The sequence below is a fragment of the Crinia signifera genome, chromosome 1 (genome assembly GCF_055691185.1).
Source record: "Crinia signifera chromosome 1, ASM5569118v1, whole genome shotgun sequence".
Taxonomy (NCBI): Eukaryota; Metazoa; Chordata; class Amphibia; order Anura; family Myobatrachidae; genus Crinia; species Crinia signifera.
The window spans coordinates 258,045,945-258,071,516 of record NC_139217.1 but is presented as its reverse complement, the minus strand read 5'-3'; the positions used below and the strand labels follow the sequence as shown (position 1 = coordinate 258,071,516).

Below are 25,572 nucleotides of genomic sequence, written 5' to 3'. Positions count from 1 at the left end.
TTGAACAAAAAATATTTTTTTTGTAGAATTAACCACATCAGTTGTAGCAGGTACTCAACTGGGGGACCCTTGTAGTTAGAGTTGTTGGTGATCATCTATCGAGTGGCAGCTATCCCTTCGTCATTCATTATGTTGGTATATAAGCTGCTCACGAGCGTCACTAGTAAGCAACCAGTGGGCGGTACTCCAAACTGTTTTAATTTGACAAGAAAGTCCGTGGTGTCTTTAATGTAGTAAGGCATAGCCTGGACCACTCCTTGCAGGTGATAGTCTACATATTGGGAGAGAGGCTGACCTAAAGAGCCCATTGACGATATAATTGGTCTCCCAGGAGGGGAGACCAGGCTCTTGTGTACTTTTGGTAAAATGTACATTAATGGAATAATAGGGAATTCCTGTTTCAAAAAGTACATGGTAGACTCGTCAATCCACTCATTTGTGAATCCCATATTGATAATAGCATTGATTTCTCTTTTGTACGATGCAGTGGGGTCATAGGCAAGTTTCCTATAACAAAATGCATCTTGCAGCTGTCGCATGACCTCAGTAATATACGCGGAGCAATCCATGATCGCTATGCCCCCGCCTTTATCGGCGGGGCGGATGACTATTTCATTGTTCTCGCATAATGATTTAATGGCTGTAGTCTCATTTTTAGTCAAATTCGACTGGAAGTGTTTCCTCCCACTTAATTTGGGCAAAACTTCATGCTTGACTAGCCTGCAAAATGTTTCGATAGAGGGATTCACTGTGGGTGGATCAAAGACACTTTTAGGTTTAAATATGGGAACAGGGCTGATTGACAAATCACCCTTTTTAGCATAGAAGTCCATCAGATTTAATTGCCTACGGAATTTATAGAATTCAATTTCAAACCCAAATGGCTTTTGTTGGTAGGTCTGAACAAAGGTAAGGCCCTTAGATAGGACTGCCATTTCGTCAATGGTGGGTGTATATTTCGATAAATTGAATATAACTAATTCCGATTGCCTCGCTGAGACCTGCTTTCTTGTCTTTTTGTGCTTGCGGCCGCCCCTTCTACTTGGTCTTCTGGACTTTTCTTCCTGCTGCGGGTGTGTACTCGTTCGCGAAAAATAGGCCTTCTGGTTTTGCTCGGTTGGTCTGAGTCACTTTGTGACGTGTGGCTGTCAATATCGGTGTAATGCCTATCAAATCTTCGCCTACTACCCTGGGTATTGCGCCAGGAGCGGCCTGTATTTTGTTTGTTGAGCCAAGGATACACACGCAGTTCTTTGTAGTCCTCACAGACTTTTCTATATTTGGATTTCTTAAAGCTCAACAATTCAGATTTTAAAGTATCCACAACTTCAGTGAGTTTGTTAAGCCAATTGCCCGCCTCGTCTGACTTTAGCACACCCAAACCTCCACTCTCACACTCTGCTATCACACTTTGCAAAGTAGAAATCTCTGTGTTCACTTGTTGGACCACTAGGACCATTAGGTCCAAGCTACATTGATTTAAAATCATGCACCATTGACGGCAAAAATCTGGGCTGCTGCGTCCGATAGTGGGTTGATTCCGGAAGCGGAAGCCGCGTGGTATTAAGGGCCCCATACATCAGCAATTAATTGTGACAATTTTCAGATATGGAGATGATTGCCACAATTAATTTTAGATGTGTGGGCTCCCCCTTTTGGCAATCACAATCAAAATCGCCAATCGATTGCTTAATCAGGTTTTTAAACATGTTTAATAATCTGGTATTATCTGCAGATCTTTTTTCACTGTGCTGTGTAATGTAACTATGGGTCACTACGCACTGTGTAATGTGATTATGGGTCACTGGCAGGTGTAGTAGCTGATAGTTGTGGATATGCTCAGTCTATTAAGCAGACTGCTCTAGCTTATCCGCCGGCTGTCGCCGCCTGTTGACGACCAGCCAGTTTGTGTGTCGGCGGAGAGCGAGCTGTCTGCCTCCGGCAATCAGCTAAGTTGTTGCACGCTGAATTGCCGGGAGGTTGGAGCGGTCCAATGAATGCTGCAGGTAACTCACCCAGGACTTGTGCCGATGTCCGGCTAGCGTGTTCAGTGCTGGCGGCGCTGGGGAGACCTTGGTTTTGCAGGTAATCAGCTGGAAAAGCAAAGACGTTTTCAGGAGCTTAAATCGATAATGCTGGAGCTGCAATCACCGTGGGAGTGCACCTTATCTCTGTAGCTTTTCCAGCTGATTACCTGCAAAACCAAGGTCTCCCCAGCGCCGCCAGCACTGAACACGCTAGCCGGACATCGGCACAAGTCCTGGGTAAGTTACCTGCAGCATTCATTGGACCGCTCCAACCTCCCGGCAATTCAGCGTGCAACAACTTAGCTGATTGCCGGAGGCAGACAGCTCGCTCTCCGCCGACACACAAACTGGCTGGTCGTCAACAGGCGGCGACAGCCGGCGGATAAGCTAGAGCAGTCTGCTTAATAGACTGAGCATATCCACAACTATCAGCTACTACACCTTTCATGTGATGTGTTGTTCACACAAAAAATTCAACATCTATGATAATTGAGCTGGATCTGACGTACACTTTACCCCTAAAAGGAGATATCCAAATATTGGGACTACCACCTGTTGCTATATATCCCATGGGAGTGTAATGTACCTTTTTTAATACTATTCATTTTATTACATGTTGCAATTGATGCGATATATTTTATTGTTGTTTATTCAAATAAATTTATTACATTTATAATTATCCAATTGTCTGGCGCTCTCTGAGTGTGTGTGATTAGTCATACACACTCCCCATTTCCCCTGCTGTATATGACTGCTCCTAACCTTGCTAATTTGTTTGAAGATTCTGTCACATCTGGCAAATATCTTTGATCGCATATGCCACACTAGGAACATCTCTTGTATTTTTTCTGATTGCTGGAAACGTACCGGATTATTTCTGAGACCCTAAACTCCTAAGCCTTTTTGTGCATAGAACACTCATAGTTACTACCGATTGCAATATTTGCCCCTGATGAAGTCATGATTTGACGAAACGCGTCTGACCTTCTGTGATCAAGAATTATCTGAATTGAGCAATTACCTAATAAGGGTTTTTCTTTTAATATTGTACATTATGTATATGTGTACTTTTTATATTTTATATTAAATATACTATTTTCTAAGTGACATTTATTGTTCATTAGCGCACTCTGATCCCCCCTTTTTTCCTATTTCTATTTGACTGGGTCTTGTCTAGCAGAGGACCCTTCAGAGGTGCTGCTTCCATTCCATTAGCGCAGGAAGGGGTCTCTCCTTTTTTGTATATATATATATATATATATATATATATATATATATATATATATATGTATATATATATATATATATATATATATATATGTATATATATACAGACCTGGCTCCCTGTAACTCCGGTCCCCTCCATGGGGTAACTTGCTGTGGTGCCTTCCCCTGGACACGGGTCCTGAGACAGATAGCGTCTGAAGCGGGCAACACTCACAGACTTGGTAAGAGCCAGTAAAATGGTGAAAAAACGTATAAACTTTAATGATGTTTCGGGGCTCATGTCCCCTTTATCAGATTAAACAACAATGTGCCAAACAGTGACATTTATAGGAGACTACTCACCATTCCGGGTCCCATGGCCGCGCTCCCATCTGCGCCGCCCGCCCCGCTCCGCCATTCACTTCCGGCGGACCTGACGTGATTGAGGAGGCCGCGTCGTCTGGGCAATGCATGTGCCATGGTTGCCGCGGTGACCGCTGTCAATAGAAAGTGCAATAATTAAGAAGAGGGAAATACATCCCATTATTAAACAGTGATTAAACTATAAATAAAATAAATGTGAAAAACGGGCTTAGATACAGACAATGTAATACGGCCCCTGTAAGGGAAAATACCTAACATAGCAACACTTCACAACCATGAGTGCAAATACAATTGATTAATGCCTATCTCTATAGTTAAATTACATGCCTATTTTAGCATGGTTCACACGCTCTGAGTACCCCTCAGCACATGGCAAATGCCTGCACCTGTTGTGCCTACACTATGCACGCTGATAATAAACTCCTCACCCCCCTATTTTTCACAGACTAGATCAAATTGATGAGACCCAGAGAATCGTTCAGGCCTCTGGGGCGTAGTGTGTCCAGATGATGGATCCATTGTGACTCCAACTGGAGAAGCTTTTTTCCTCTGTCCCTTCCTCTAATTTATGCTGGCACATGGTCTATGACCTTGTACTTCAAGGTGGCCATGCCATGTTTAAATGCTGCAAAATGTTTCGCCACTGGCTGGTCTCCTGTGCCTGTACTGATGGCCGCTCTGATGGCAGTTCGGTGCTGGGCCATGCGAATTTTGAATTGGCACTCCGTCTTCCCTATGTAGTATAGCCCACAGGGGCATATGATGGCATATACTACGAATTTAGAGCTGCACGTGAGTGCCTATTTAATGCTGAATTTTTTACCCATGTTTGGGTGCACAATGTATTCTCCCGGGGACATGTAGTTACACGTTGTGCATCCCACACATTTGTAAGAACCATTTTTACGCTGTAGAAAATGTGCCGGCTTCTTCTTTGCAAAGGTCGATACATCTGTTTTGACCACCAGATCTCTGTGGGAAATAGAACGTGATATTTTCTACACCAATCCCACGGTCACGGGGCAGATCTTCTTATATTATCGTTATATAGATGATTTGCTGTTGTGGTGGTCTGGACCAGTGGAGGAGCTGGATGAGCTAATTGCGGCACACAATGCATCAAACAGCCCCATCAAGTTCATGTTTACGCACAGCAAATCTGAAATCCATTATTTGGACATTGCCATCAAACTGCATAAGGGACAGATTAGTACAAGTCTGTTTACCAAACCCAGGGACAGGAACACGCGACTGAGACATGATAGTTTCCACCCGCCACCATCCATTAAAGACCTCCCGTACTCGCAGTTCCTGCGGGTATGCAGAATAACCAGTGACCCAGATGATATGCAGACACAACTAACAAAAATTACCGAGAAGTTTCTACAACGGGTGTACCCACCTAAATTATTAAAAGAGGCGAACATAAAAGCCCTTTCCAGGTCTCGGCATGATGTATTGTTTGCAGAAAAAGACTAAGGTAAGACGGTCAATGTGTTCCCGTGGGTTAACCAGTATAACAACAAGAGTGGCCACACCAGCAAAAAGGCCAAACAATGGTGGCCAGCAGTAGCCACAGATTCGGATTTAAAATCGTTGAAGGATAAAAGACTGATGCCCTGCTACACATGGGGAAAAAGCATCAGGACACGGACTGGTGAGTAGTCTCCTATAAATTTCACTGTTTGGCACATTGTTGTTTAATCTGATGAAGGGGACGTGAGCCCCGAAACGTCATTAAAGTTTGCACGTTTTTTCACCATTTTACTGCCTCATACCAAGTCTGTGAGTGCCGCCCGCTTCAGCCGCTATATGTATATATATAAATATATATATACATACATACATACATATGTATATATACATACACATGTATATACACATACACATGTATATATATATATATATATATATATATACATCATCTATATATAAATGAATAGGACATTATTGCTGCAATAAAATATACTTAATGCTGGCTGGGCTCAGTGGGCTGGCTTGCGGGCAGGACCGGGCAGGCAGCAGACGAGAGGAGGGAGACGAGAGGAGGCAGTCGGGCGGGCGGACGAGAGGAGGTGGGCGGGAGGATGAGAGGAGGTGGGTGGGAGGACAAGAGGACGGGCAGGCAAGCAGACGAGAGGGGGTGGGCGAGCAGAAGAGAGGGGGCATGCGGGCGGGCCTGCAGACACAAGCGAGATGATGACATCATCATCTTGCGTGCGCGTCTGGGCAGCTCCGCGGCGGCGAACGGTCGGCGCGAACGGGAATTATGTGAGGCTGGACCGGAGGCTTTTTAAGACACCCAGACTCCGGGAGAATCCCGGAATCCGGGAGACTGGAAAAGCCTCCGGGAGGGTTGCCACCAAAAACGGGAGATTCCCGGAAATCCGGGAGAGGTGGCAACCCTAATTGTCAGTGAGCCACCTTATTTTTAAAACATTTAAAATTTTTAAAACAAATTTTAAAAGGGTCCTGATGAAGCTCTCTAAGCGAAGCATACGCTGACCCTGTCAGCATCTGTTATGACTCCCTCATTCCCCTCCCCACATACCAATGTGTAAATATTTGTGAAACTGTAATTCAGCCTGAGCCGCAGTACAGCACGTGCGCCAGTCTCCACTGGACACGCGTCAGAGGTCACGATCCTCGTGACAGATTTGAGACTGCTGGCGCTCATCTCATGCGCCTCAGCCCAGTCTGTCATATAGCGGGTGGCAGCAGGAAACGTGTGCACCTAGGAGGTAGCGGTAAGGCGAACTGACTGTGAAGTGAGAGATCATGTCAGAAGCCTGATACCGCACCCGGGCACAGGTTTGAACTGCGCATCCACCCGCTACCCGCCATTGTTATATTTGCAGATTATTATTAATAACAATTATTATTACATATACCAGTGGGTGTATGACACAATAAAACACCATACTGATATTAGTGGGAGATCAGAAAGGGGAGAATACAGAGTTGGGGTATATTATAAGGCTTGCCTGGCATCATCTGAAGCAAGTCATCTAAAGCAAGCAATGAGTTAGAACTGGAATGAAGTTTTAAGACCATCTCTCATCTCCTCTGTACAGGTACATGAATGCCATTTTCCAAAACCTGATGCTTTTCATTTAAAAGAACAGTCTGCAATGGGAATGTGTTTTGTTACTGGGAGCCTACAACATCCCCCACCTTTAATCAGATAAGCTGAGCAATGTGTGCAAACACCAACCCCTCCCCCTGTACCAGCTGACCCAAACTTTCCTTTAAAATGGGACATTTGGAGAAGCCTGGCATCATCTGAAGCAAGTCATCTAAAGCAAGCAATGAGTTAGAACTGGAGTTTGGACTGGATTTGGACATAAACCGAAACACTGCCATGTTTTATTTTTGCTTTTCCCAAGATACCATCTATCTTAGCCTCTGAGGAAAGCTATGTATTACTCTTTGTTTTACTGTTTCTTTACCATGATCATATACCTCTGCCCTCACTGTATGCAAAGCCTGTATGCTGTACATTCGCTGGTTGCACACCCCGCCAGCAACAAGCTGGCAGGGTGTGCCAGCTTTGGAAGAAAAGTGCTACATAAATACAAATATTATTACTGCTGCCTCTGAGCAGCATGATCAAGATGGCGCCGCTGATGGCTGCCTAGGAGCTGTGCAGCTCAGCCAAATATGTTCCCTGTGTTCTAACTGTACTGTCTCTGCTTGTATTGTTACCTACCTGGCTGTTTCGGCGACCAGTGGCGCCGCTGATGGCTGCCTAGGCACTGTTCAGCTCGGTGGGTATGTGTTCCCTGTGTGAAAACTGTACTGTCTCTGCTTAATGTTACCTACCTGGCTGTAGCAGTGACCAGTGGCGCTGCTGATGGCTGCCTAGGCGCTGTGCAACTCGGTGGGCATGTGTTCCCCACATGTAATGTCTTAATGTAATGTATGTAATGCCTTCTCCCCCCCCCCTTCATCCCTGCTTGATGCTGCACTGTAAATCCACAAAAAATTCCTAGTGTGCGCAAGCATACATGGCCAATAAAGTTGATTCTATTCTATTTTATTCTATTCTATTATCCCTTTTAAATTCACTTTGTGTTGTGTGATTTGTGTGTCTAATACTTCACTACATTTTTTAACAATATAACTAATAAAGGTTACATTTTAAATGAATCATTCTTCAGGTGTATCACCCAGCGACACACCTTTCTCTTTTTTTAATTTTTTTTTTTAAAACACTTTATTTCTGTTTTGTTTCACCTTACCCAATGGTTTTATATTTTGGAAAGTCTTAAACAAATCCAGTAAAGGTTATATTTTAATATAGAGACCACAGGTGCACCACAGCTTTTTTCTTCTTTCTGTTGCTAGTCATGTCCTCCACATCATTAGTCACAATACCTTTCCGCTGGTCTCATGCCCTGTCATGGCGCACAATGGGCCCTTCATAAATTTGCGCTCCAGGCCCATTTTGAATACTTTTGCCATCAATGGGGGAGAACCAAATGGTTTCCACCATCGATGATGCAGAAGTCACAAATAAATATATTTTTACAAATTGCTGAAACATGGTGCTTATTTCTGCCCCATACACACTAGACTAGAGGATATTGTGAAGGATATTGCTCAGAAAGGGGCGTCTGAGCAATATCTTTCATACTATCATCTAGTGTGTACACTCAATATCGTTATCGATGCGCGCTTCCACATCTCGTTAACAATGATTGATGTCTGCTGAACATGCATGTAAATTTGGCTAAATATGTTGCCAATGACCTGCATGTTTAGCGGGGACAAGTGAAGGCATTGAACAATATTGGCAGACAATATCATATTTCGGCCAGTGGCATCCATCGGCCGGGTCTATTGTGTATGGGGCTTAATACACCCATGAAGCCCTGCCCCCAGGCGGATTGGTCCACAGCCTATTGAATTATAAAGCAGGGGTGAACATCGGTGGGTGAAACCATCAATAGTTCCCTTTGCAGATGGTTTCCCACCATCGAGGTTACCTATCAACCTGGTGATGCCCTTAGGCTCGGCGCCATCATGATCATGCCCGATGCATATAGAGATGGGTCGTTCGCGAACAAAGCGAATCTTTTGAATGGATCCCATGAAAGAACGAGTGAGCCGCCGATCCCAAAAAGGTGATCCGTCGTACTTTTACTTTCAGTTTCGTTTTTAATTACAATGCATTTGCCTATGCTCAGCACTGCCACCGGATTCAGTATTGAATCCCGGCGGTCGGGATCCCGGCGTTCAGAATCCCGACGCCGGAATCCTGACAGCCGAAATGCCGACAAGGGGTGGACGTGGATCGCCCCCCCTTGCGGGCTCGCTGCGCTCGCCACGCAGCGGGCCCGGTGCCTCGCTACGCTCGGCACACTAATTTATTCTCCCTCCAGGGGTGTCGTGGACACCCCAGGAGGGAGAATGTGTCGGCATTTCGGCGGTCGGGATTCCAGGGTCGGGATTCTGAACGCCGGGATCCCGACCGCCGGGATTTTAACTGCATCCCCTGCCACCTGTGGCAGCTGAGATGTACTGACTCTGGAGACTGAGTTCAGTGCTGCTGCTGCAAGTAAAAGAAAGAATAATAAGGCTGCTGCTGCTAGGGATGGACATCGGTGCAGACGCCATCGATGGTTGCCATCGATGGCGATTCTGCACCCAGTCATCGATCAGTGTTTTACTCGGTTATGTATGTTCTTATTTGTTCAGCTCAATGTTTTTTTTTTTTTATAAAAAATAATGGGAATAAATGATTGTAAGACACATGGGCAGATGTATTAAGCCTTAACAAGAGATAAGTGAAAGGGTGATAAGGAGAGATAAACGTCCAGCCAATCACCTGCTAACTGCCATGTTACAGGCTGTGTTTGAAAAAAGTCAGTAAGGAGCTGATTGGCTGGACGTTTATCTCTCCTTATCAGCCTTGTATTTATCTCTTGTTAAGGCTTAATACATCTGCCCCAGTGGGTGGGATTCTCTTATACCTCCCGCAGCACATCGCCGGCACTCGCAGTTTTAATAATCGCATATGCAGCAACATATGCCTAAAAGATACGGATCTTTCCGCTGACTGTTCTGCTGGATCCCAGTTCTCGCTAGTGACCCGTTTTGCCCATCTCTAGATGCGTATACACGACTACATAGTACACACACACACCTAGCACCGCCCCACAGCCAGCAGCAATTCAGCACGCACGCTGTTGTTCATGTCATAACTCCGCCTCCTCAGACATGTGACGAAATCCGGCCCTCAAGCGCGTCATGAAGCCCCGCCTATATACTGCTGGGAGCTGTAGTCCGCGCCTCCCCTCTGTTGTTACCCTCTGTCCGCCCGCAGCCTGCGACATGTCCTGACAGCCTCCGCCCTGCCCCCCGCCCAACCCCGCTCCTCTCTGTGTGAACAAAGCTACGATCTCAGCGCGCTGTGCTCGGTCGAGGCCGTAACCCGGGGCAAGAGATCGGGGTGCAGAAGTGCCATGGCCCGGCTGATGTTGCCGGTGCCCAGCTCCCAGAAGGCGCTGCTGCTGGAGCTGAAGGGGCTGCAGGAGGAGCCAGTGGAGGGGTTCCGGGTCACCCCGGTGGATGAGGGGGATCTGTATAACTGGGAGGTGGCGATATTCGGCCCCCCCAACACCTTCTATGAGGGGGGGTACTTTAAGGTAAGGCTGGGATATGGTGAGCCGGTAATGGGGTATATGGGGCAGTGCTGAGGCCGAGGGGGACTTTGCTGCCTCCCAAGTCCAAACAATAGAGCTGAGGTCTCAGACATTCTGCCGGCGTTATACACCCAGTACTGTTCCATATAGAAAGCATCTAAAAGTTGTAAACCTGTGCTGGCACACACACACACTGCTTGTACATACTGTTAGGTGTAGGTAATGCCTGCTCCGTTACTGTATGTGACTGGGCCGGGCATATATTAATATAACCAACTTGAAATTGTGAAGATCAGTAAACAAAAGATTTTTTTGTTTGTTTATAATCCACATACTATACATAGTCCACAGGTTTTCATTCCCCTTTCAGAGATCTTGACTGAGATAAGCTATGTGTAAACCCAGATCTTTTCTCTGTGAAAGGGGCTACACCGTGCCAAAATCTTAGATCCTAGCAGGATGAGACCTGGGTAGCCTGCAGTATGAATGGTACGACCTAGGATCTTCAACCCTGGTCATACTGAAATGTGCTGGTAAAAACAGTAACGGCACACATTAAGTGTATCGGTTATCAGTTCTCTTCTGTGTATTACTGTGGCAGTGTATGCTACATTAAACAAGTGTCATTATCAGAGCTGTCGGCTACAAGCTACAGTGCCAGTCAGTGGACCTGACTTGCAACAGCTTCAGATGTCATTGCCCAACCATCACAGCTGTGACATTACTGTGCCTGGCAGCTGTGGGGCTCAAGGCTGCATGGCAGATCTGTTTGAGGCCTGCAAGGATTTTGCACATTCCCGGTGGAGCCAGCCAAGGGTGATATAGCACCACTCTGTCCTTCCGGCAGAAGCATACCAGTGCACACGTGCTGCTAGAAGAGGAGATACTGGGATATATTCATAAAGCAGTGGAGTGAAAAAGTTGTCAATGGCAATCATTTAGCTGCTCTGTTTTGTTTTATATAAGACAAATGTTACCTCAAAACTGCCATGAGCAACTTCTCCATTGGCACACTTCGCTCTTTTCACTGCTTCATGCAGAGACATCTACAGGCTACTAATGCACCCACAATGGCAGAAATTGCTTTATTACATTCTTCTGATATGTGGACACGCTTCACTGCAACTCAGAGACAAAGCAGGTCCATCCAAATAATGACCTTGCTTTTGTGTGAAAGGTGTCAACCTGGGAACAAGGTGTAGTGTAAAAGTTGTGACCCTTTTTCAAACCTTGTTCAGTTATACCCCTTTTACACGGGTTATAATAACCTGGGTTTTTGCACAGGAGTGCTCAAAAACCTGAGTTTGCAGGTGGTGTAGAGTGATGATTTCAACCCGGCAAATGTTCTGGGCTGAACACTAGGACTAGGAAAGCTGTGTGAGCATAAGTGGAAGATTGTGCCACATATATATGAAGGAAAATAAAATTGGGGAACTTTATTGGGGAGGGGGGGGGTACTGAAAGTGCATTGAGGTCTACTTACCCTTTTCTATGCTTTCCTTGTGACAGGCTCGTCTAAAGTTCCCAGTAGATTATCCATATTCTCCTCCAGCATTCCGGTTCCTAACAAAAATGTGGCACCCAAATATTTACGAGGTGAGTGTGCATGCTTTACTCATTTTACAATGGATTCAGTACTGAATCCCGGCGGTCGGGATCCCGGCGTTCAGAATCCCGACGCCGGAATCCCGACAGCCGAAATGCCGACAAGGGGGGGACGTGGATCGCCCCCCCTTGCGGGCTCGCTGCGCTCGCCACGCAGCGGGCCCGGTGCCTCGCTACGCTCGGCACACTAATTTATTCTCCCTCCAGGGGTGTCGTGGACACCCACGGAGGGAGAATATGTCAGTATTTCGGCGGTCGGGATTCTGAACGCCGGGATATTAACTGCATCCCTTTTACAATGAGGCTTTAATGGAAGGGATTGATATTTAGAAGTTGGATCTGTGTTTTTGTGAGATGAAGTCCATTTCCATAACTACGGCTGGTTATGTTATGCTTCTGACACCACAGGGGAGAAGTTGCACGTAGAAACCAATCTGTCTATTATTTTATAGGTACTTGATAAACGCTACTTGGTAGGGATGACCATCAATGATTTGAAATCATCGATGGTTTGTGGCCGATGTCGAATAATTTTGCCATCGATGGGGGAGAACCAGATGGTTTCCCTCCATTGGGACTAGCAAAACAATTTTTTTTTTTTTTTCAAAAAGTGTCGGGACACTGAGCATAGCTCCGCACCCACGAAGCCCCGTCCCCCGTGTTTTCATTGGCCCACATGCCAATCAATCAAATACAATGGATGACCATCGATATGTAAAAATATCGATGGTCATCCATTGCATAGTTAAGCACTATCGATGGCCAGTTGCAGAATTGCCATCGATGGCAATGGCAACGATGGCCATCCCTACTACTTGGTAGCTATGGATAATTTCTCAATTTTCCTCTCTTTGGTACATTCTCTCCCCCATGGACTTATTTGCACTTTAAAACTATCTTTATTTTTTTTTAAACAGCCTTATAAAATTAATATAGAAAAACGAATAGCATTAGCAACATGAAAAATTATTTAACGCTTTCTATATCTTTTATAACCTATAATGTGTAACGTTATTAAGATTTATGGAGCAGATTGGATTAGCCCTGGTTTATGTTAAGTAACCTTTATCTTGGGGAAAGGGTCCAGAGTTATCCATTTGGAGACAGTCTCAAGCGAACAGTTTGCGCTTATTTCTGATCCCGTTTTTGGAGGGTATGAGAAGATATATGTGCCAACACTATACATAGGTGAAGATACCTTGTGGAATAACTAGTATTTAATCCTTCATTGCGGGATCAAGGGAATTCTGTCATCGAGTTTGACCACTGGTGGTCGACACATTAAATAGGGTGACAGGGTTGGAAGATCTTTTTTGAGCTGGCATGTGTCGATAGGCAGTATGTCATGCTCTACCATCCTCTACTGCGTGGTGGGAGAATAAAATTGTGTGCCGATCACATCGAGGCACCATGCCCAAAGCCTGGCGCGATCCGTGATGCACCGTGCCCGAAGTGTGGTGAGCAATGCGAGGGGGCGCTGCACACTTTGACTACGTTCGCATTCGGGACCAAAATTAAAAATGCTTGTGATCTATTTCACGTGTCAACCTTAGTCATGTCAACCTAATATGGGTCGGCCCATACCCATATCAAGACTAAATTTACTATGAGTTTACCTTTACGTTCTAATAATATTCATTGCCCAAGGATCTATGGAAAGAACTGGGTGATGCCAGTCAGAGCAGATGGTGTGACTGAGCTTGGGTGAGTGGGGTCTGAAGTGCCCCTTGAATGAAATATTCCAGTGTTTTGTACCATTACTCTTCTCTCCTTTTCTGCTTTGTCCTGTATCTGCTGCTTATACTGTACACTTTTTCTCACCATTGCTGTTTACTTCTCTTAAAGCACTATTCTTTCTACTTGCATGCTGCTTACATCATTATCCTAGCACTACAATTAAGGAGGAGGAGTAGTAGTTGTAGTTATAAGGCCCCACAAAGTGTCCGCATTGCCTTACATAGCAAACAAAAAACAAATTACAAGGTAACGTACAGGGTGTGTTGATAAAAATACAGCATAAATAGGGGTATAGCTGGTTGAACTAAAATCGGCATCAGTTCTGAAGTCTAAATTGTCGAGGAGACTGAAGATGAAGTAGAGGAAGGGAAGAACAGGGCAGGAGCACTGGTGAGGTAAAGAGGTAGGATGAGTACGTGGGGAAGGAAGGCCCTACTCATAAGAGTTAACAGACTAAAAGGAGATGGGTGGACAAAGGAAAAACAATAGGATAAGTAGGAACGGATGGAGGGGTAGGGTAGGCAGGATAGGAGGAGTGAAAGAGGTTAGGAGGAGGAGGGATAGGCTAGTCTGAATAAGTGGGTTTTCAGGGAGTGCTTGAAGGAGGTAAGGGAATCAGAAAGCCTGATGAGTGGCAGGAGGTTGTTCCAGTGCAGGGGGGCAGCGCAAGAGAAGTCTTGGAAACGGGATTTGGAGGAGGTGATTAGGTGAGAGGTCAGGCGGCGGCAGAGCGAAGAGTAAAGGGAGTGTGGATAGAGCTCAGTGAAGAGAGGTAAGGCGCGGTGGAGGAGGAGAGAGCCTTGTAGGTGGTGGTGAGGAAAGGAATGGGGAGCCAGTAAAGAGCTAGACAGAGGGGGGAGGCGGAGGTAGAGCGGCAGGAGAGGAAGATGAGCCTAGCAGTGGCGTTAAGAATGGTTTGGAGAGGGGCAAGGCGGGCGAGAGGTAGCCCGGAGAGAAGGATGTTGCAGTAGTCAAGGCAGAAGATGACAAGAGGGTGAATGAGAATTTTGGTCGCGTCAGTGGAGAGGAATGGTCTGATGCGCCAGATGTTGCAGAGGTGAAAGCGGCAAGACTGTGAGAGAGCATGTGGGGGGGTGAAAGAGAGGGAGGAGTCAATGATGACACCGAGGCAGCGCGTTTGGTCAGTGGAGGTGATCTCGGTTCCCCAATGCTGATGGAGATAGTGGGAGAAGAGGGGATGTTCGGGGGATGGAAGATTAGAAGTTCAGTTTTAGCCATGTTTAGTTTCAGCAAGCGTTGGGTCATCCAGGCTGAGATGGTGGTGAGGCATTCGGAGATTCGGGATCATTTGGTCTACAGCATGATGGTCGACATGGTTCTAGTTCGACAATGTCTATGTCAACATGGACACAGTTTAAAGTGCAACGCATCCCTTCACATCATTCGCTGCGCTCGCTATGCGGCGGGCACAGTGCCTTGCGCTCGGCACACTATTTTATTCTCCCACTACGCCTTAGTGGACGGCACATGTCGTCTCAAAAAACTGTGAGAAAACCCATGTCGACCTTTTGACTGTCAACCTAGACACTGTCGAACTAATTACCTGTTGAACTAATGACGTTTCGACCTAGAACCATGTCGACCTAATGACTGTCGACCATCATGCTGAAGACCAATTGACCACATCCCCAATTAAGTTATGTAGTTATACTGGTCTAGCTGTACACACACACACATACACACACACACACACACACACACACACACACACACACACAAAACGTTTGTTGTAGAGTTAATGTTTTGGTTTTAAATAATGGTTCTGTAGTGTTGACAGAAATGTTGACCTATAATAAACTTCCTTGTTTTGTTTTTTTCCCCGTTACTGTTTCTACTAATTTACTATACTTTCTCTTAGATCTGCACCAAGGACATTTGCAATCTTTATATATTCGTTTTATGCTAAAATTGTATTTGCTTGTTTGAATAATTACTCTTCTAAAAATATAATAATGCATTTGCATTTCAATAGGCAAGATAAAAATACTAATTTGAAGTCCGAATCACTTCATTATCGAGTAAATTTCTATTTCAACATAGGTGAACTTTTCGTTTCTTACAGAACGGAGATGTATGTATTTCCATATTGCATCCGCCGGTAGATGACCCTCAGAGTGGAGAACTTCCTTCCGAGCGGTGGAACCCCACTCAGAATGTGCGGTAAGTGGGTTTAAATCCTACAATATACAACTACTAGTTGCTAAGTGCCACTTTTTTTTTTGCACAGTAAAAATGCTCCGTTTATGTTTTTGAGGAGTATTATCTGACTAAGAGAATTATATAATTAGTTCATTTGCTGTATTATAAGTAACAAATATGCATTTTTTCACTTGCACGTCAGTCAGATAAGGATTTAGGCACATACACTGGCTCAAGATGAAGTCTTAGTCTTTATTTTTGGAGCAGGTTACAGCATACCAGGTATGGGTCATTAGGTTGACATGGCTAAGGTTGACACAATCATTAGGTAGACTGTCAAAATGTGTCCCGAATGTCGACTTGGACACCGTCAAAGTGTAGCGGTCACACCCTGGGGACCTAGTTGGTCACATGATCGCTCCCAAGGTATCTGGGCAGTCACGTGACTGTAAGCACAATCAGCATTTTCATTGGTCTTCTAGCATCGGGTATTTACATGATCACGCTCAGAGACCAGGCGGTATCTGTTGCTTTCACATACCTTACACTCTATACCACCTGACACTCTGTGCCCCAGACATGAACCCCAGAGTGTTAGAGACCTGCTCAACAAAGGTGACCTTTGTATGTTGGAGAGCTAGACCAAGAAATGAGCTAGGGTCCTGAATGAGGGCTAGGCTGTTGTTATTTTCATTCAATTCTGTAAGCTGCCAAACTGGTCCTTGAAGCTTTACCAACAGTCCATGTTACCCAGACCACCTAGTTTGTGCACGTGTATAGTCATTACTGTCACATTTTCATACGTGCCGCATTCATTCCTAACAGACCCAATTTACAGATGCACAGGTGGCATGGAAAACGCGAACTGTTGGTAGATCCTGAGGACTGCTTTTGCCACCCCTGCTGTAAGCGAATAGTAAAAGCTCCATTATTATTTATTGAACCTGGAAAAGCTTGTGTTGACCATGATTTCAGCACACTAACACTGCGCTAGAAAATAGTCTACCAAGCTATATACCCCAAGTTGTCATAATGCATTTAGAACTAATCTGTACTTTTCGTTTTGGTTGTTTAAAATGCTTTTCACCTGCACCTTGCCCATTTATTTATTTCTTTTCCTCGCCCTCTTTATCTGCATTCCTTACTTGTAATTTTTTTTTGTTTTTGGACACTTGCTGTATGGTTATAATATTTGCACTTGAGATAGTAATTGTTTTTTCATTATTTTTTTTTTAATTAAATTTTTTTTTTTTTAAAGCCCACTGAGCGGTCATGACATTTTTTATATATTTAAATAGTTGTTTGCAGGTTCCTGGGATTTTGACACTGGTCTGTCCTGGGAGCGACCTGGTATTTGCGAAGTTTAGCAATAAGTTGGGTCGCTGATGTCGGATGGGGCGGAGCTATGGCGCGTCATCGGGGCAGAGTAGGAGGCAGCGATTGGAGCTGACATTGTCTACAAGCAATGCCTCCTCAATCCGGGGTACTCTTAACCCTTCCTTTAACCCAGAACGGAATGCTGGGTTGCTAGACCCGAGAAGTTTAATATCAGGCTTTCACACACTACACCTCAACTTGGGCTGATATGTCCATGTACATAAACCCGGCAGTAACACAGGTCAAGGATCTTATGTGGAAGGGGTATTATTTAAAGGCATTTATCACTGAATGTGATATGCACCTTTTTAGTGCTGAGAGAGAAAAAATGTGTGCTTTAAAGAAGCCCTGAAGAAGAGACAACAGGTCTCAAACCGCATAGGCCTCAATTGAATCACTGTGGATGGAATTTAGAAATGTATCTGCCCGTTTTTAAACTGCTTAGGAGCCACTGCAGGCTGTCTTCCTGAGAAAACTCTACATATCCATAAATCATAAGCCTGGTAGGATCCCCCATTTACATTGACTGTCCTCCTCGCATTCAACTATCTGACATTCATACGTGCTAATTTATTTGCTTTTATATATTGCATGTGTAATAAATCCCCTTTTTTTTTTTTTTTATGCATACTAAGGGAGGTATTCAATCTTGGGTCATGACTGTCGAGCTGGCCCGACAGCTGTGACCCTGTCCCATTCTCTGTCTGCTTGACCGAGAATTTGCAGGCGGGACGAGAAGAGGCGAGCTGCAGCCGGGAGCTTGTCACTTCCCAGCCGAGATCCCCTGTTCAATGCTGTCGGGGAAGACAGCATTAAATAGGGCCCCGCTGCCATCTCCCCCGTTGGGAGATGGCTGCGGTAGATTGACCCACCTATATCTGTGTTGTTATCTATATTCAGGACAGAAATAACCCCTGTCACTACTACATTTCTCCTGTACCATATTTGGGCCTATTCAAGGAGCCCCTGTGTCTAAAGTAGGCGTGCAACACCCCGAGAAGCGCCTGTTTTATACACTCCACGCTGAAGTTTTTTTTTTTGTTTACTTTTTCTGTTCTGTCTTATTCTCCATAGGACGATCCTGCTCAGTGTCATCTCTCTACTGAATGAGCCAAACACATTCTCCCCAGCTAATGTTGATGCATCTGTTATGTACCGGAAATGGAAGGAAAGTAAGGGACGTGATCGTGAATATACCGACATTATCCGGTGAGGTGATGACCATTTTGTAATTAATCTTAGTAGCTGGAGAAAAACTTTTTGTTTTTCTTTCACTTTGTTTACAATTCTATATCTGCATACAATGTTTCGGCCCAAACATTACAATTAATACCCCTTTAACACCAGAAAATGCACGGACATATCCGGGAATTCGGTCCCGGGTTGGCCCCTTTCACACAAGCCTAGATTCCCGGGACTAGTGCTTGCATGAATGGGTCCCGGGCCAAAAATCCCAGGACTTTGTCTAGGGATTTTAACCCTGCTAGCTTGGGATAAGCTGTATAAAAGCCCAAACATAATAGAGGATATTGTAAAAGATATAGCTCAGAAGGCCCTTTATGAGCAATACAGGAATGGTAAAAGTGGCAATAACAGTTCCTGCATATATACTGAAGGCAGGATGTCCAAGGTACCTATAATTTGGCACACAAGTGTAGAGGTGAGCGTATTCCAGCAATAGCTCACCAATGTGACATGGGTAGTCTGAAGTTATCTTAATTCCACTGTCCTTATTCAAAGGGAATAGTTTAGGAGGATATGGATGGATTTACTCCTGAGTGGAAATCTACTCCGCAAACACCCGGCAGTCCCCCATGAAGGGTATTGCTGATGTGCGTCTCATTCCAATTATTAGTGGCAACCTTGGCTGGAGTTATAGCCACACAATCCCTCCTGTGTGGATGCGCACATTAGGCAAATTTCTATTTGTGTGCAGCAGCTGGTACATCTGGATCTTTCACAAGTTTCCCCAATCTTCAGTAGGACACAGACAGATTACCTGGTGACTGTGGGGGATTTATTAAGCCTGGTGAAGTGATCATGCACTAGCCAATCCGCTCCTGTAATTTTTCAACCCCATCCTGTAATTTACAGTAATAATTGTATTTATATAGCGCATTTCCTCAAACCGGACTCACGGTGTTTTAGACCTCAAAAACCATGCACACAATACAGAAGATTTAGGTAGTATAGCAGAAGACAAGCCACACAGACATAAAAATAAAACCTAGAGTGCACAGTAAGCATAATGCAGGATTGGTGCAGACATTTTGGATAATAACTTCCACGGGTTCGCTATCACCCCTAGAAGAAATTAATAAAAATGGAGTGATTTCAGTCAGGTCCATGTGTTTTTCATCCTATCCACAAGTAGGATTCAGTATTGAATCCCGGCGGTCGGGATCCCGGCGTTCAGAATCCCGACGCCGGAATCCCGACAGCCGAAATGCCGACAAGGGGGGGACGTGAATCGCCCCCCCTTGCGGGCTCGCTGTGCTCGCCACGCAGCGGGTCCGGTGCCTCGCTACGCTCGGCACACTAATTTATTCTCCCTCCAGGGGTGTCGTGGACACCCCAGGAGGGAGAATGTGTCGGCATTTCGGCGATCGGGATTCTGAACGCCGGGATCCCGACCGCCGGGATTTTAACTGCATCCCCACAAGTGTACCAGATGAGGCCGACATGTTGTTTACACTGTGGGAGATAAGCCATTTCAGGAGCCCAAAGCATTTATGGGAAAACAGACATTTGTGTAGTAGTAGACCAATCCTAAAGGTCTTGGTCTCTTGCAAGCAGTACAGGTGGGTATGAGAAAGTAGGGAGCACGTTCAAGTCTGCTGGAAATGTTCCTACGTAGCCTGGCCCTGGTGCTCTCCCGCCACAGCCCCCTGCTCGCCATGATGTATGAGCCAGGGGGGGCAGTCCTGATATTCTCCGCAGGGGGGAGCAGGGCATTGGCTGGTCCTTGTGTTCTCATGGCAAAGCTGAGGAGAGGCCACATAATGATCTGAGTTTAGTCATTCTGTTAGGTTTACAGAAATGTGTTCATACCGATTACTTCCCAACACAGCAAACCTCCCCCTCCAGCAAAAGGCCTTAAGGCCCATACACACTGGGCGAGTTTGAGCTGAAAGCAGTTCAGGTGTGTGTATGGGCCAGCGATGAGCACTGATGTGCGCTCCTGCATCATTGCCGGCCACTGCCATTCATCTGCTGGTATTACCAGCAGATGTGTTTTGTGGTGGATGGCTTTCCATAGTGTCCTGCTATGAATAGTTGTTCACCCCCTGTGAAAATCACTGGCCAGGTGAAAAATCGCCCAATGTGTTGTAGGTCATTAACTATCACTATAGTTCTTGATGTATCACTGATATATTATTTTAAGTTTTATCTATGCAATGTCATAATTGCTATGCTATTAAAAACATATCCCCTAAATCCAATGACAGTAGAAGTTGAGACAAAATGACCGAATATATAAACGTAGAAATAGCGGCGATAGTCTGTCGTCATTTTCCAAATAGGTTTACCTAATATAAGGGGTTATACAGACCTGATCACACTACTGACAATTCGCAGGCTGGGCAATTGATAGACATCGCATGCATACAGATCATAGCGCGCATGCGCAAGGCCATCCTGTGATAAAATCCTGCTACTTTATTTTTTCATCACTGAAAAACTTATGTCAACTCCAGCCTCACTCAGCTTGTTTCTATCGCAGCTGCTGAGTAAGTCCTGGGCTACACACAGACTGCTTACACTGAAGAAATGGTGTAAAAGGGGTTAACCCATGTCCCTTTATGCGGGACTTCTACCCAGGTGTTGACCAGGGTAGAACACTGGCAGGACCTGGGTAGCTAGCAGTGTAAACAGGCATGCCGGTTACAGCAATGGGGGCGCACATGGAGGTTGGGCGGGGGGCACGCACAGCCTCCGCTGCTGTTTGCTGTACTGTGCAAACAGCAGCGGAGGCAGGGAGGATGTGAATAGATGACTGTGTGCGGCATCCATTTACCATGGGGGTTGGGGGGGGTCACAGAGGCTGGGGACAGCCCAGCAGCTTACCTTGGTGCTGGGCGCAGCGATCGACTGTTCTGGTGGGTCGGCGCCATAGTGTGAACGGACTACAGTCCCAGATCCGACCTTGCTTGGAATCGTGTTTCAAATACCGGGTCAGATCTGGGATTTTTGTGTAAAAGGGGTATCATTTTCACAAGTAATGCTAAGCAATTCGCAAGCTTGCATGTAGCGATAATTCACTTATGTCTGAGGAGCATATACTTGGTCGCATGGCTCTGCATAATCCCCATAGGTGCTGATGAGCTGGTGTGTTACCAGCCACTTCATCGCTCCACCAGATTTAATAAATCTGCCCAGAGTTTCCAATATCCTTATCAATCACTGAACTAATATACACAATCTACCTATTCTTGCAGCTTACAGTTTCCCTGAAAAATGTTAAGAATGAGTGTGTTTTGGGCCTTCTTTACTTGTAGGGAAAATACGGTACTTGTTTCCTAGCAGGGCGCCCAGATTTCCTATGTACGCTAATGTAGTGAAATCGCACCTCGCATCGCATGGCTTTTTGTGATGTGAGATGCGATCTCAGTAGCTAATATGGTAAAACACCACCACTCTCCACGTCACTCCTAAGCGTGGCGAGCGGCGGCGGAACGCGCTTTTTTAAACCCCTACTATCCACGTCGGCGTGGAGTTGATTTTATATAGTGTGGCGAGCCGCCGAAGCTTAGCGAGCGCAGCGGAATACATGTGAAGTAATCCGAGGGGCTCGCCAAGCTTCGGGCTCGCTGCGCTCGCCACACTATATAAAATCGACTCCACGTGGATAGAGGGGTATGAAAAGGTCAGAGGACGCATTCTGCCGCCGCTCACCGCGCTTCGGAGTGATGTGGAGAGTGGTGGTGTTTTACCATATGAACTACTGAGATCACATCTCGCGCCACAAAAAAGCGCTATGCGATTTCACTCAGGGTGCAGTGAATAAATTAACTACTGAGATCGCATCACACGGCACAAAAAGCGGTGCAATGTGATCTCACTACGCAGAATAGCCCAAGCAAATAGCTTAGTGGGCGCCCTGCTAGGAAACAAGTACCGAAAATACTTTAGACATTCGCAACATTGCTTTTTATGACTTATGGCAGTCTGTTTTGCGTATTGCAATAATAGATCTTTATTTATTTATTTTTATTTTTTTTAATCTGTAAGGTGAAACACTGCATTTGCAGGTGATAAAAGCTTTGGTAATACCCAGTATCCCCTAGAGGGGATACCATGTACTTTATCAATATGAATTATCAGTAGATATGTATATGCTCTTCTGAACTCATCCTTAAATCAGTACTTCCAAAATCCAGTTGTGACACCATATTTGCTGTATTCCACTGCTCCGCCTTCACTCTCAGTTTAATCTCCTAGGAAGCAAGTTCTCACTACAAAGGCTGACGCTGAACATGATGGAGTGAAGGTCCCCACCACTCTGGCTGAATATTGTGTGAAAACCAAGGCTCCAGCTCCAGATGAGGGATCTGACCTTTTCTATGATGACTACTATGAAGAGGATGACCTGGAGGAGGAGAATGAGGGTGACAGTTGCTATGAAGACCAGGATGATTCTGGCAATGAAGAATCCTGACGTTACATGTTATCTCTCCAGGATCTGCCCTCTTCCATTTCTCCTCCGTAATAAAATAGACACTGATTATTTTCCACTCTTTATTTTCTTGGCCAGTTTACCACCTGTCACATAGTGTTAGTTGTGGTAGAGAAATAAAGGAGTGGGGTTTTTTTTTTTTTTTATAAGGCTTTGCCATACCCAAATGAAAAACCAAGGATGCTCCTAGAGCTACGGAAGAGAAGGGTGGCTTAATGCTTGCAGTACAAGTTTATGCCACCGGATGGCAGTAGAGTGCTTTGCAAGTCCTGCTGCTAAATGAAGAGCCCAGCCATTACCTCTGCTATTTCAGGCTGCAGTGCAGGGCTGAAATGGGATTTGAGGGAGGGCATGGGATGTGTTTTTGTTTATTTTGGTTGCTTTTTGTTTTGGGGGGATGGGTGTTAGGTGAAGAGGACTGATTTTGGTTGTGGTGATGTATCTGCTTCTCTGGATATGTCTCCCACACTGTAGTTACCTTTTTTAATTGGTTTAGACCTACTATTATTGTGTGGTTTTGATTTATTTCTCGGTGGATGGGGTTTTCTGCTATTTTTCTGGTTTTTATTTTAAGAATATTTAATAAAAAAAAAAATTAAAACTGCATTGCCTGTTAATATACATGCATGTACATATTTTCTGGACAACTGAATTGTGTCATAACTATGGTCTATACCAGAAGGTCCCAAATATAGTCCTCAGGGCATCCAAACAGTACTGGTTTCAAGGATAATCCATGTTTAGACAAAGGTGAACTAATTAATAACTCCGTTTGATTATACCTCTTTAGAATTTAATGCTCTATTTCAGCAGTTCTCAAACTGGCATATATTCAATGCCGTGGGCGAGCGGTGACTGCGAGCAGGACTTTTTGCTCGCAGTCACCGCTCACCCTGTCAGTATTCAACTGACCCCCCTCATACGCAAATTCCACCTCGCTCCGTTTTTTGAGCGAGGGGGAATATGCGAATGTGCCTCCAAAAACTGCGAGAATCGAGGCGAATTACAGCGAGTTTGCTGCACTAGCCTCGGCTCTTGCAGTTTAGGGGAATCCTCGCCGTTCTGTGACAGCGAGGATTCCCCCGGAACGTTGCATAGTGCGAGCGGCCGGCGCGGGGGTTAAACTGCGAGGATCACTGGTTTTCTGTGATCCTCGCAGTTTAACCCCCTCGCCGGCCGCTCGCACCGGCATTGAATACCTGCCAAACTGTGGGTCCTGACCTTCTCAGCATGGGGCCATGTTGCTGACCATCAGGCTGAAGACTTTTCTAATCTCAGTCAGTGATTCAAGGAGTCTAAAAAATCTGAATTGTCTGTTTTAGACTCCTCCCATCACTTTGTGCCTCCACAATGCTGCCATTTATGTGCTGTCTGCTGTCCACACATATGGTGACTTTCTGCAGTAACTTGCTGGGGTCACGTAAATATTTTTATTGTCTGATGGGGTCCCAGAGCAAAATAGTTTGAGGACCCCTGCTCTATTTTATGAACTACATTGTTTTGTACTGTATTATGGTCATTCTATGTGTTAAGCACCTCAAGTCATATTGGAGAAAGTGTGTTTTTATAAATATCCACAGAGAGACTTCTTACTTTGGAGTGGTCTGTAATATAATTGTAAAAGCACAGTTAAAGGTAGTTACTGAAAACAATACTTACAAGCTTGTCCTTGCATGATAAATGTGTTGCGTATTCTTGCGGCAAGTGTATATCCATCTAATATTTTTGTCCTATAATTGGCATGTAATTGATTTATTCTCACTGAGTACTAGACCTTTAAAGGCTTACAGTATTTGGAGCAGCGACATTGTGGCAGATGTATTAAGCCTTAACAAGAGATAAATGCAAGGGTAATAAGGAGAGATAAACGTCCAGCCAATCACCTGCTAACTGCCATGTTACAGCCTGTGTTTGAAAAAAGTCAGTAAGGATGTGATTGGCTGGACGTTTAACTCTCCTTATCACCCTTGCATTTATCTCTTGTTAAGGCTTAATACATATGCCCCATTATTCCGTATTCATATAGATCCAAAATAATTTATTACAAAAAAAGTTGACCAACAAGGTGACTGATCACTTCACTGCATTAGTCAGCAAAACTACATTACCTTGAAGCTATACATTGGCACATATTGTGGGAGGTTTAACTAAATCTCTAAAGCCTTTAAGTACCGACCTATCAGCACCTAAAGGTGCCCACACACGGTGCGTTTTTGCCATGCGGTGCACGCTCCCGCCCACATCGCACCGCCAAGTACCAAAAGTATGTGCAGAATGTACTTTTTGTACTAGATCGCTTTGCATCTAGTTCAAATTGCATGCTGTTGTAGCGTATCGCATGTGTTTTGAACTAGATGTGATCTAGTATAAAACACATGGAGCGCATCACACTGTATGGGCACCTTTTAGAAGATGGTTCATACTTTCTCTGTCCAAGCTTTGCTAAATCACACTATAATACATTATTAGGAATTGGAATATATTTATCCACCATCTGCAGAACAAAATGTAATTTATTGGAGTTTGTATACTCTTCCCGTGCTTGCGTGGGTTTACTCCGAGCACTCCGGTTTCCTCCCATAATCTAAAATTTATTGGCTCCAGATAAAATTAACCCTAGAATGTCTGTGTGGTAGGAAATATAGATTGTAAGCTCCACTGAGGCAGAGACTGATAAATGTTCAAATACTCTCTGTAAAGCGCCTACATTGATCTCTGCAGCCACCACCCGGCCCCTTTTTATTTTAATCAG

The 25,572-nt window shown here is 45.0% G+C and overlaps 1 protein-coding gene and 1 long non-coding RNA gene across 2 annotated transcripts in view; one reads left to right on the top strand and one right to left on the bottom strand.

Moving 5' to 3' along the window:
* Window positions 1-3,724, bottom strand: part of LOC146028025 (uncharacterized) — a 49,825-nt gene extending 46,101 nt beyond the window's left edge. The window contains exon 1 of the long non-coding RNA XR_014455176.1: window positions 3,597-3,724. This is a non-coding gene — a long non-coding RNA (uncharacterized LOC146028025). The remainder of the gene's footprint in view (window positions 1-3,596) is intronic.
* A 6,109-nt stretch (window positions 3,725-9,833) lies between these two features.
* On the top strand, window positions 9,834-23,426 carry CDC34 (cell division cycle 34, ubiquitin conjugating enzyme). The gene is made up of 5 exons (XM_083181099.1): window positions 9,834-10,267; window positions 11,774-11,860; window positions 15,690-15,787; window positions 18,218-18,352; window positions 22,586-23,426. The coding sequence occupies exons 1-5, from the start codon at window positions 10,085-10,087 to the stop codon at window positions 22,800-22,802; spliced, it is 720 nt and encodes a 239-aa protein (XP_083037225.1). The 5' UTR covers window positions 9,834-10,084; the 3' UTR covers window positions 22,803-23,426.
* Window positions 23,427-25,572: the final 2,146 nt, after the last annotated feature.